This window comes from Perca fluviatilis, chromosome 19, assembly GCF_010015445.1.
Source record: "Perca fluviatilis chromosome 19, GENO_Pfluv_1.0, whole genome shotgun sequence".
In the NCBI taxonomy this organism is placed as follows: domain Eukaryota; kingdom Metazoa; phylum Chordata; class Actinopteri; order Perciformes; family Percidae; genus Perca; species Perca fluviatilis.
In genome coordinates, this window is record NC_053130.1 from 4,989,615 (window position 1) to 5,002,536 (window position 12,922).

The window sequence follows — 12,922 nt, forward strand, 5'->3', positions numbered from 1 at the left end:
TATTTTGAGCCTTGTTAGTGGTATAGAAATAGCGATTTCTTTATACTTTCCTCGTGCCCCGACGACTAGCGTTATTAGCTAATTAGCGGTTTGCGCTAAAACTGGTCACATTCGATTAGCATGAAAACATATCCCAGAGAACGGTCGACTCGGTAATCATGTGTTATTAACCCTATCTATTAGGTTCATTTTGCGCCGGATTTCTCCTTTAAACTGATCCTGTCTTAGACACGACTAGTTTAAGTACAAAAACAAATCAAAACACAGCGATAAACTTTCCTTACAAAACCAAACACAAGTTCTCTACATAAATTCCACACACAAAAATGATCAAGAGGATCCTTTGTATTTGGTGAACACCATATTTTTAAACTTGGGTTTTTAATTTGAAAAGTGAACTACACATTTTCAATTGTATATATCGATTCGAAACTGCTCCACGAGAGAACCCCTTTAAACTGAGTTTGAACATCTTTAAATCTTGTGTTTACCAGAGATGTGCTCACAAGTTTCTTTAATAAATCATTCATTATGAAAAAAGCATAAAATGACATATCGACTAAAGAAATCTTAGTCAACCAAGACCAAAACGAGTGACCTGTGATATTAAACCAACAATTAGAAGCCGTTTTGTTCACTTATGAAAGATCTAAAAGCAATCGATATTTCAGCTATTCCCCTTTTGAGTTATCTCACACATACTCCTTTGTCTGAAAGGATCATATATTTTTTAATGTTATTCGAAATGATTTATATGTAATAACTTTGTCTCGATGAGTTCTGAGTACTTTTGCTCATTTAGTTTCTTTTCTGTCTCTTTGTCTGTTTTTACCCCCAACCTGCTTTCTCTGTCTTTCTCTGTACTGTATGTGCGTCTGCATGTTGCTTTTTGTCTTTTTGCGTGTGCTCCATTTAAATATGAATATGGGAATGGGTGTCTGTGTGTGTGTGTGTGTGTGTGTGTGTGTGTGTGTGCGCGTGTGTGTAGCTGACTCTGGAGCTGGCACAGCAGCATGGCGGCGCTCTGTCTCTGTCTCGCCCACCGACCATGCTGTCTGAACATCAGCTGAGCTTGTGGAAACATGGAGCCAGAAGGCGGGGACATGTGTGTATTACTTGACACTTGACACTTCCTGTTAGGCTGCAGCTCGGGTTGCATCAGGTTGAGATCAGAGGTCAGAACAGTCCCTTAGGTTATGTTGGAAATTGGGGGCTGAATCTAAATCCAAATTTGCGTTTAATATCTTCTTCTAACAGCCTTCTCCTTGACTTTGAGTACAAAATGGTGCTGTTAAGAAACATCTGGCCCAATCTTGGAGTTGGGCACAGCGTTGCACCAGTGAACCAGTATTTTCCTGGGACATGCTGAGGTTATTTCCATATTATTTTCCCAATTTAATGTAATGAAAAAGATTGTACATACACTAAAACAGTAGAGGTCAAGATTGTGATATTTACGTAGCTTAGCCTTTAAAAAAAGACAATGGTCACAAAGATGCAAATATTTGTTTTCATCCTTTCTTCGGCTAAAACAGAGCAAGGATTGAAACATTACTGACACATGGTAAACTGGTCCCCCAAGGGGAAGAACCAGAACGTTAATTTACTGAAATGAAGTTAAATTTCAGTTGAGTAGAACCAGCGTGAGGTATTAAATAAAATTGAAAAGGTGAACTGTAGTGTGAGTGAGATGCACACAGCATATAAAATTAATACAGCCTCAATAAAAAGTCCATCTCCGTATAATGTGTCCCTCCTATTGATTTCTCTTCTCACTCTGCATGTTTGATTCTCTCAACCATCACTTTGTTCATCTTCCGCTATTGTTGCACATTGCATTGATTCCTCCAACTTTATTGCATTAACTGGAAAAGAGGACACAGTTGATGATGTTTGACTGGAATGATATTGTTTCCTCTGTGTGTGTGTGTGTGTGTGTGTGTGTTTCTGTGTGTGTGTGTGTATGTGTGTGTGTGTGTGTGTGTGAAGTCGGTGAGAGACTCGTCCAGCTGTAAGCGCCGGGAGGAGCAGGAGTGTTTCAGACTGGCCAACTGCAGGAGCTGCTCCCTCAACGCCAACTGTCAGTGGGAGGCGCAGCAGCAGGAGTGTCAGGCGCTGCCTGGTGAGGAGACACCCTCATGCACACAGACACAACAAGCATGATGCAGCGTGCCCAGTGGTGGAATGTAACCAAGTACATTTACTCAAGTACTTTACTTAAAGTGCTCATATTATGCTCATTTTCAGGTTCATAATTGTATTTAGAGGTTGTACCAGAATAGGTTTACATGGTTTAATTTTAAAAAAACACCATATTTTTGTTGCACTGCACATTACTGCAGCTCCTCTTTTCACCCTGTGTGTTGAGCTCTCTGTTTTAGCAACAGAGTGAGGCATCACACTTCTGTTCCATCTTTGTTGGGAGTCGACACATGAGCAGTAGCTAGGTAAGGACTACTAGCCAGTCAGAAGTAGAGTATGATGGCGTGTCCTGATAGTAGCTAGGTAAGGACTACTAGCCAGTCAGAAGCAGAGTATGATGGCGTGTCCTGATAGTAGCTAGGTAAGGACTACTAGCCAGTCAGAAGCAGAGTATGATGGCGTGTCCTGATAGTAGCTAGGTAAGGACTACTAGCCAGTCAGAAGCAGAGTATGAGGGCGTGCCCTGACAGTACCTAGGTAAGGACTACTAGCCAGTCAGAAGCAGAGTATGAGGGCGTGCCCTGACAGTACCTAGGTAAGGACTACTAGCCAGTCAGAAGCAGAGTATGAGGGCGTGCCCTGACAGTACCTAGGTAAGGACTACTAGCCAGTCAGAAGCAGAGTATGAGGGCGTGCCCTGACAGTAAGGCAAGGCAAGGCAAGGCAATTTTATTTGTATAGCACAATTCAGCAGCAATGCGATTCAAAGTGCTTTACACAAGACATAGAGACATAGAGTTAAAAATATCATACAAATTGGGAACAGATGAAGAAACAGTTCATGAATGAATAAAGAATAACATTTTAAATTTAAATACAAAAATGAATTAAGAAAAGGCAGTGTTAAAAAGAAAGGTCTTCAGCCTTGATTTAAAAGAGCTGAGATTAGGTGCCGACCTACAGTTTAGCGGAAGTTTGTTCCAGATGTTGGGACCGTAGAAGCTGAACGCAGCTTCCCCCTTTTTTGTTCCGACTCTGGGTATGGCAAGCAGACCCGTCCCGGATGATCTCAAGGATCTCAACGGCTCATAGTGTAGTAGCAGATTCGAAAGGTAAATTGGTCCTAAACCGTTTAGTGACTTATAAACTAACATGAGTATTTTGAAATCTAGCTAGCTAGGTAAGGGCTACTAGCCAGTCAGAAGCAGAGTATGAGGGCATGCCCTGACAGTACCTAGGTAAGGACTACTAGCCAGTCAGAAGCAGAGTATGAGGGCGTGCCCTGACAGTACCTAGGTAAGGACTACTAGCCAGTCAGAAGCAGAGTATGAGGGCGTGTCCTGACAGTACCTAGGTAAGGACTACTAGCCAGTCAGAAGCAGAGTATGAGGGCGTGCCCTGACAGTACCTAGGTAAGGACTACTAGCCAGTCAGAAGCAGAGTATGAGGGCGTGCCACGCTAGCAGCTAGGTGAGCATTATAACGTGTGTTACAAAGTGACCACGTTTGTCTCTGAAGTAAAGGCTGGACTACAATAGAGCTGTTTGGAGCAGTTGGTGAACAGTGTTTTCTGTTGGAGATGGTAAGTCCCTTTGGGGGGGACTTTGGGCTTTTTCACTTTGTAAACCTATAACGTGCACAAAAAAGATATACCGTATATACCCGAATATAAGACGAGGTTTTTGTCCTAAAAATAGGCTGAAAAATGGGGGGGTCGTCTTATATTCGCGATATAGACAAAATCACGGGGGGAAAGGTAGAAAGCAGGGGGAAACAGTAGAGGGCGCCAACACAATAGGCTATGTAATTACTATTACTATTACTATTATTAAAGAACGACTAAAAAATACCAACAGCCAAAGGAAAGCTTTCCGTGGACCTCAAAGTGGCAAGTTTGCAGAACTTGATGATAGAATCTATGAATATGTGATAGAAAAACGTCGAGATGCGATGCCAATCACAAGAGAAATCATTCGGCTGAGGGCTCTGGAGTTAGCCAAGGAGCTGAACATACCGACAAATGCATTCAAAACTAGCACTGGGTGGTGTACACGAATGATAAGGGCTGACACTGCGTCGTAGAACAAGTCTGGCCCAGCGCCTGCCCTCAGACTTCGAGGAGAAGTTGCTGTCTTTTCAGCGATATGTGCTTAAACTGAGGAAAACTCACTCATGCCCCCTGGATCAGATAGGGAATGCTGACCAAACACCAGTGTGTTTTGACATGCCAACATCTGTCACTGTTGCCAAGAAAGGGGACAAATCAAATCTACTGGAAATGAAAAAAAAACGAATCACTGTAATGTTGGCGTGTCTCGCTGATGGGACCAAACTTCCCCTGTATGTGATTTAGAAACGCAAGACTATGCGGAAGGCGACGATGCCAGCTGGCATTATCGTACGTGCCCAGGAAAAGGGCTGGATGGACACTGACCTGGTAGTGGACTGGCTCAAGGTAGTGTGGGGCAGGCGCCGCGGTGCGCTTCATAAGAAGAGAGATATGCTCGTTTTGGATGCATTCCGCAGACACTCGACGGAGCCCGTCAAAACTCAGTTGCGGAAAATGAACGGCGATCTAGTGATCGTACCGGGGGGGATGACAAGCCAGCTACAGGTATTGGATGTAGTCGTCAACAAGTCATTCAAGGATAATCTGCGCAAGAGGTACACTGAGTGGCTCCTGTCAGGCGATCACTCACTAACGCCTACTGGAAAACTTCAGAAGCCAGCAGTGCATCTGCTCTGTACTTGGATCCTCCAAGCATGGGATGCCATAAGCCAGGAGAGCATCATTCATGGATTTAAGAAATGCTGCATATCAAATGCCCTTGATGGGAGCGAGGATGACATTCTGTGGGAGGGGCTCGTGGAGCATCATGATAGTGATGACAGTGAGAGTGAGCACAGCGAGGCAGGGGATCTCTGTGAGGAATAGGCCTAGTTTAATGTGCAGCATAAAGGCCCATTTGCACTGCTGTTCTTATTGCAACCCCACAGTTTGGTTTGTTTCAAGACTTTAATGTCAGATGTGTTTGATTAAAAGCAGATGGTTATTTTCTATCTATTCTATTCACAGTACCACAATTACATACATACATAGGCCTAGGCCCTACATAATTATTGCATTTTTTTGAAAAGGGTGTTAATTTTTGTCACTCATTCATTCATTTCTGAACTCATTGACATGAGTGCACTTTATTTTGTGACAACTTAATCCAAATATTTAATGAATGGTGTTAAAATGTTTTTTTCCAATGAATTATCACTAGAATTTTCCAATAAAATTATGTTCTTTTGAAAACCAGATTTTTTCCACAAAAATCTCTTTTTTTCCCAAAAATAAGTCTGGAAAATGGGGGGGGGGGGTCATCTTATATTCAGGATTGTCTTATATTCGGGTATATAACACAATAAAGGAAAGGGAAAAAGCCAAAAAGCATAATATGAGCACTTTAAGTAAAAGTCTAAGGTACTTGTGCTTCACTTGAGTCTTTTCTTTTGATGCCACATTCTATTTTTACTCCACTACATTAATCTGACAGTTTTAGTTATTAGTTACTTTGCAAATTAGGATTTTTGCACACACAGCACATTGAACTTTATAAAATCCGATTTTTTTTATATTAAACTTTCCAACAATATAAAGGCCTACAATTACAGCTGAAATGATTAGACCATTACACACTTAGTTGATTGACGGAACTGTTTTATCGCTTCTACTTTCTAAAATGTGAGGATTTTTCTGCATTGAGTACTTTTACTTTTAATACTCAACGTATATTTTCCCTGATGATTACTGAAGTAACATTTTCAATGCAGGACTTTCACCTGTAACTGAGTATGTGTATGTATGTGTACAGTTTGGTATTAGTCATTTTACTTAAGTAAAGGATCTGAATACTTCTTCCACCATGGAGTGTGCCACACACCGATTGCACACACATCATCATGAGTGCGCACACAGCAGTTGCACAAAACATATGTTTTCCTCCTTAAGATTTCTCTATCTGGATCAGAATGCACAATATCAGCCTGGTGATGGCTTGATCCAACAGACATGGGGAGTGTGAGAACGAAAATAATCTTTGGCGATACGACAAATTAGTATTTCATTTAGTGAGTCTTTTTTTTTTTTTTTGGGGGGGCATTTTTTTTAGCCTTTAATAGACAGGACAGCTGTAGAAAGGAAAGGGGGAAGACATGCAGCAAATGGGCGCAGGTCGGACTCGAACCCTGAGCCTCTGCATATGGGCGCCCGCTCTACCACGTGAGCCACCCAGGCGCCCATTTAGTGACTCTTTTCAGTCGATTTCTTCAGCACCTGTCTCAAATAAAATTCATGGCGCTCGTTTTATTCCGAGTAAATCTCCGGAGAGAGACTTTTTTGTTTTTTTGGCGACTTGGCACCTGAGTTCCTGAGCTGCTTCCTTAGGCAGATTGAGGCATTATGCAGCAAAAATGAAAACAGCCTTGAGGATCTACGCACGATATGGAAAAGGATTAGGCCCACGTGTGAAACGTTTAGTTTAAAGTCAGAATTCTGATGACAAACTCAGAACTCAAATAAATTTTTTTTCCACGTGGACCCTAATCCTCTTCTGTAGCACAGAGACTCACATAAACAGTTTCACAAATGCATGCATGCATGCACAAAATGTTCGATAAAAGCAGTGTGGATCTTTTTGTGCGACTTGAATACTGTCGATTGACACATCGCTGAGCGTCTGGCAGTGTCACCTTCACAGTCTCTCTGGCGAGCATCATCTCTGTTGTGAATGAACCTACTTTTCAAAGCTGTTGAGGGTAGTGCTGCGCTCTGTTAAACATAAAGTACAACAGACACACGCCGTTTGGGAGCATTTGCATGTTCCCACACTAACTGGCTGCATTCTATTAGTGTTTTCTACAAACACTCTCATACCTCTAAGCAGGCATGTACACAGAGAGGATTAGCACGCATTCATTAACACACACTCATCACTCAGCTGCAAAGGGAAGTAGGCCAATTAGACATGTTTACTGGATGTTCTGAATATGGATTCCCTGGCTGACTAACAAACTTGAGTCCACAAAGTCCTCCGTGCTGCACTCCACGCTGCTATGGAGCCGTTAGCTAGAGCTGTTCTCAGTTTGACTTTGGCGCCAGCATGACTAAGGGCAAAGGAAATACCCTCACTATTTCAAACCACAAATGATCCTGCCCCTGTGCTGTGTTGTATTGTCCTAAGGCGCTGCAAGCTAGCTTTCTCTGCTATGAGTTGGACGTTTGCAGTAGCTTTAAGCAGAGGTTGGTATTGTGTTTGCTCCCTTTCTTCTGTGCAGGCCCCCCCGTAGCCTGGTACACATAATCCCCCCACTTTGGTTTGTTATGAACTCTGTCGTTCAGATGAGGTGAAATAGTATTAGTGCTGTCAAACGATTAAAATATTTAATCGCGATTAATCGCATTAATGTCATAGTTAACTCGCAATTAATCGCATTAATGTCATAGTTAACTCGCAATTAATCGCACATTTTTATCTATTCTAAATGTCCTTTGATTTCTTTTTGTCCCATTATTTTTTCTCATTTTAATGCTCTTATCAACATGGAAAAGTGGATCGGCTTGCTTTGAGCTTTTGTCGCCTGGCTTTGACGAGGGGACGGAGAATTGCCATCAGCTGTGTGCTTGGCCATCAAGTGGTATTTCAGACTGGACGTGCTGCGATGATAGCTCAGTTCACAACGACAAAACACACACACACACACACACACATCACTTTGGTCTTGTCAATGGAACCATTTGGCAACTTTTTAAAAGTAAACTTTCCATTCAGAATCTTACTGGCATCCATTTCGGTGTCTCGCGCTCGCCATCCACTCAAAACCTAACGTTAGCCTACTACTCTTTGGCCGGCTCGCAAGCCCAAACAAGTGTGTGTGGCGTGCCTGTTGTTGTGTTTCCGGTCCAGCTAGATCCGGTATGGTGTTGTAGTTTTTCTAACGTTACTAGTTGTTGCAACAGCATGTGAAAAAAAAGTTTGCTAGGCCAAAAAAAACGTTAATCTTGCGATAAAAATGGGTTTGCGTTAACGCCGTTAATAACGCGTTTAACTGACAGCACTAAATAGTAGCCTATACATCTGAATCACTGGGTTGTGATCCCATAAATAATAAAGCCTATATATCTCAATCTGGGCTAAATGCGTTAAAACGTTCTCTTTTAGAGAGATTACATATACTCATTATTTTAACATCCTTTTAACGTCGACATGGACTTTGGGCCTGAGGCACGTATAAGCACAGTTAAAGTTCCAGTTTAAATCTACACATGCACAGTAGATACCGTTTGACCTGCAAAGCCCTGAATCAAAGGTTACTGGGATTTGGATTGCGTTATCACTCTATTCTGTGGTCATCCAACGAGTCCAGAATAATCCCCAGCCATGCATCCTGATGGATTGTTTGGCTTTTTGATCCTGTTGATCTTCGTACAAAAGGCAAAGTTTGGTCTTGGTCAAGTATTCGCCCGTGCAGCTCTGCAGCCCTAATGTAAGTGAAAGATATTTAAGGATGTCCCATTCCTATTTTTGTGTTTCGCAGAGATGCTCCCAAGCATTACAGTGAGCCAACCCTTTCTCACTCCGAACTCTTAAAATACGGATGTTTGGGCAGTGGCTGCCAGCGTCAGATACGACACAAAAAGCGCCCTTCAGTGTGTGTGTAGAACGCACCGGGGAGAGCAGCAGCTACACGTGTATTTGAAGATGACGTAGCATTAAGAGCGACTACGGTAGAGAGTAGTATAAAAGCCGAAAATCTGCATAGGGAGGTTGGTTGGGGGGGTGGATGCGTTATACAACACAGGACTTTAACCCAGGAGAGCGGGTATTGTGTCCCGCATGTCACGTTTCCTAAACCCAACCGTCCCGTTCTTCTTTTCCTAAACCCAACCCAACTAAGCTAACTAAACGTGCTGAACTTTCTCATGTCGCACCGTCGATTCTTTGACTCTCTGTGTTTTGGCAGCTGGTGCCAACATGCGTATCGTGGTTCAGTTTATGCTGTCCCTTCTCCAGTCTTTGTATTTGTGAACAGTAACAGTGCCATTTAGGACAGGGCCTTTCAAAGGGTCACTGGTCACACTGATGAAATTAGTATGTCTTTGTGTGTGTGTGTGTGTGTGTGTGTGTGTGTGTGTGTGTGTGTGTGTGTGTGTTTCTGAGTCCATTAGTGCGACAAGGCATGAAACAAAGATCCTGTGATTTTCTGTGAAGATACATTTGCAGTAATAGTGGGGCTAAGATGAGCCGGGGTAATGGAAAGTAGCTCCACCACCGTGGCAGCTGTGGCCTTTTCTTTAGACACCATGTTATGACTAATTATGCTAAATGGCCTGACATGTTTATCTCTGCTTTTACACAAAGGCTGTAACCTAATCTATCTATTTATTTTTTTACTCCTCCTTTTTTTTTACCCTTCATCTGCCTTTCTGCTCTCGGTTTTGGTTGATTGTTGCCCATTGCTATTGCGTAGGGGGAAAAAAAATAAAGAAAGCAGGTATTTTCTTTTCTGCAGCATGTAAAGGTTGGTGATGGAAGCCATTATGGGCCTGTGAATGTAATCAGTCCTGGAGTCCAAAATAAACAGCGGTGTTCAGTGGAGGCAGAATGGCTTTTTCTTCCCTTTCATCCTGGTTAATTGAATGGCCTCTGCTATTATAGTCTCAAGAAGCTACCAAGTGATCCTGATAACAATAATGAGCGTGTATATGCATTTTGAGTTTGTCTGCCAGTCTTATTATTTTTTTTTTTATTGCAACAGATCTTTTAATACTCATGGGTATTACTTTTGTCTACTGATGTGAATATTTAGTAACTAATAAAGTGTTATTCATCAACCAATAACACAACGTATTTTTTTTCTTTTAAAGCTGTTCAATCATCTTGGGCCAGTTGTTCAAAACATTTAATCTGGATCAAAATTATCCGGATTTGGAAATCCCATTTTTTGCTATCCAGGATCAGGTAATCCGTCTTTTATGCCGGTTTTTCAAAGCAACATTGGATTGGATCACCCTGATCCAGATAGACAGTTTTCAAGATTACCAAATCCGGATTACCAGTGCTCTAAATGGGACAACATATCACAATGTGGGCTACCAGCTATGTAAAGAACAGGTAGGACAGCCAACATGGGGTCACTGGAAGTGTTTCTTATTTTGAGACAAAACACAAAAATAACATAACCATCCACTTCCATTCATAATTTCTTTTATGACCCCTCATCTGAGTTATAACAAATAAAAACAAATATACATTAACAAATATATTGTGGATATTTTGAAAATGTCTTAAAAACAAAACAAAAGGCTAAATGTCCAATAGTTAACAAAATAAAGACTGTTCAGGGTTCTTCTTCATCTGAGGAGGAGAGACCATCATCTCCAAGCCCTGCTTTTAGGAGGCAGATCTGAAGTTTGGCTTTGGTTTGCTGAAGTTTGGTCAGCTTGATTTGTTCCTCTGCCAGGACGATCTGTGCTTCTGCTCTTTCACTTTCTCGTTTAGACATGGGGACAAGATCATTTCTATTTTTATTTTATTTTTACTTTACTATACTGAATAGCTTAATTGGTAGCCTATGTCTACTTCATCTACGTTACAACGGTTACACAAGTCAAGTGCAAAATATAAATAAAAGTATATCCACTACATGATACAGATGTATTATTTGACCAATTTTAAAGTTTTACTACATTTTCTTCCTGGAATCCACCTTGAAATCCTACACCCTGTTGGGATCAGGATAATCCTGTTTTTTTGGATCAAAGTTATCCAAATCCTACTGACAAGTTTTGAACAACACAAACTGAAGGTTTGATCCAGATTAAAACTAGGATTGGATTCTGTAATCTAATCAGATTTCAGAATCCTTCTTTCCCTTTTGAACAACCCATTTTCAAGATTTGATCCAATCCGATCCGATCAGATTACCTTTGAACAACTGGCCCCTGTTGATTCTGGCAGCAGGGTTATTTTCCAGGGCCCAGTTTTTCAAAAGTAATCCAGTGGATTTCAGCTCACGGATTGGATCAAATCTTTGAAATGGGTTTTTAAAAAGCAAAAGAGGGATTCCGAACTAAGATTAGAGCATTTAATCCGATTTTACATTTGATCTGGATCAAACCTGCCCTTTGGGTTTTTCAAAACTTTGAACTCGCTTTGGGATCTATTTGATCCAAAAAAACAGGATTATCCTGATCCCATCAGAAGGGTGGATTCAGTTGATTTTTCGAACAAAATAAAATCAGAGGGTTTTTTTAAGTGAATGATCACTAAATCACTTTACTTCTGATATATAAATGTCTTCATATTTGAAGAAGCATGTCACATCTAATGAGATATCATAAAACATAAAATATAAATAAATTAAAAAAAATGTCACTGTTGCTCTATAATTCCACAGTATATTAATGGCAATGACAACAACAAATATACTCAGTCATTCAATAGTCTAGTTAAAAGTAATTTCTCACAATTACATCTCTAATTGCATGTCCTTCATTAACTACAGCTACAAACCAGGATGGTGACAGCTATGAGTTGCTTCTGAAACAGGAAACCAAAAGAGCAGAAGTACTAATTGAACTGGGTAAAGAACAAATCTTTCTTACCCAACTGTAGCAGAAAAAAAGTGCAGATGGAGATACATCTCCTAAAGGCAGAGATGGAAAGAGCTGGTATCTGTCCTGTAAATGATTTTTGACTATTAGATAGTATTGCTTTTCTTTTGTTATTTAACATTATAATAAAATAAGGAATGTAAAATGTTTCTGTTTATTACAGTGTTTCTGTTTGGCTATTTGTGGCCACCGGTATTTTGCCTACCTGTTGTTCTTTGCTAAGCCAGTAGGCTACACTGTTGGTTCCATTTAAGGCTCTAAACAGGATTTGGTAATCCTGAAATTTGGTATTTGGATCACAGTGATCCAATCCCATGTTCCTTTAAAAAACTGGCATGAAATTAAGATGGATCAGGTGATCCTGGATAGCAAAACATGGGATTTCCAAATCCGGATCAATTTGATCCAGATTACATTTTTTGAAAAACTGGGGTCAGGCTTTAAATTGCAGTGTCATTCCCCTGTTGTCCACTAGTTGCCCTCAGTGAGTTTCCACTGACTGCCCACCTACCTGCACACCTGCCCTCACTAACTCATTAGTTAGTCAGTCTACATATACCAGTCATTGACACATATAAAACCAGCCCTCAGCCAGCAGCATGCGTCTTTCTGAAAGCTTGTCCTCTGCTCGTCTTTGTCAACAGCCTCCCCATATTTGCCTTTTTGTATTTGGTTGCTGATTCTGCCTTCTTACCAGTTGATAAATGTAACAGGATAAGTTGCTATGAACATTAACATAACAAACTATGTGTTGGCAAGCTAACATTCTAATCATTGTGGCTAACTATAGACCTGTTAGCATAATAACTTGATATGGTAATAGCATGCAAAAACGTATAAGTAGCCTACTCCCTATCGCGATGACATGCTAAATTTACTGCAACATGCTAATCATCAAGCTGTTAACATACGAAACATTACAAGCTAAAGCTAAATGGAATGCTAAAAGTCTAACTGTAGTCATGCTAGCATGGTAACATTTTAAACATAAGCCAAAAATGAGCATACTCGGCTATAAACCAAGCATTAGCATAAAGTGCTAAAACTGTAGGCAAATGTTAAAGTGCTAATGTATAGGCATCCTAACATTAGCATTGTAGCATTCCAATGTTAGCTGTG

The 12,922-nt window shown here is 40.9% G+C and overlaps 1 protein-coding gene across 3 annotated transcripts in view; it reads left to right on the top strand.

Moving 5' to 3' along the window:
- atrnl1a (attractin-like 1a) overlaps positions 1–12,922 on the top strand; it is a 345,015-nt gene that overhangs the window by 85,893 nt on the left and 246,200 nt on the right. For 2 of the 3 annotated variants that reach the window (XM_039784008.1, XM_039784009.1), the window contains exons 14-15: positions 989–1,105; positions 1,990–2,122. In XM_039784008.1, the coding sequence (XP_039639942.1) occupies positions 989–1,105; positions 1,990–2,122 (250 nt within the window). The remainder of the gene's footprint in view (positions 1–988; positions 1,106–1,989; positions 2,123–12,922) is intronic. The other variant, XM_039784010.1, reaches the window with a different exon arrangement.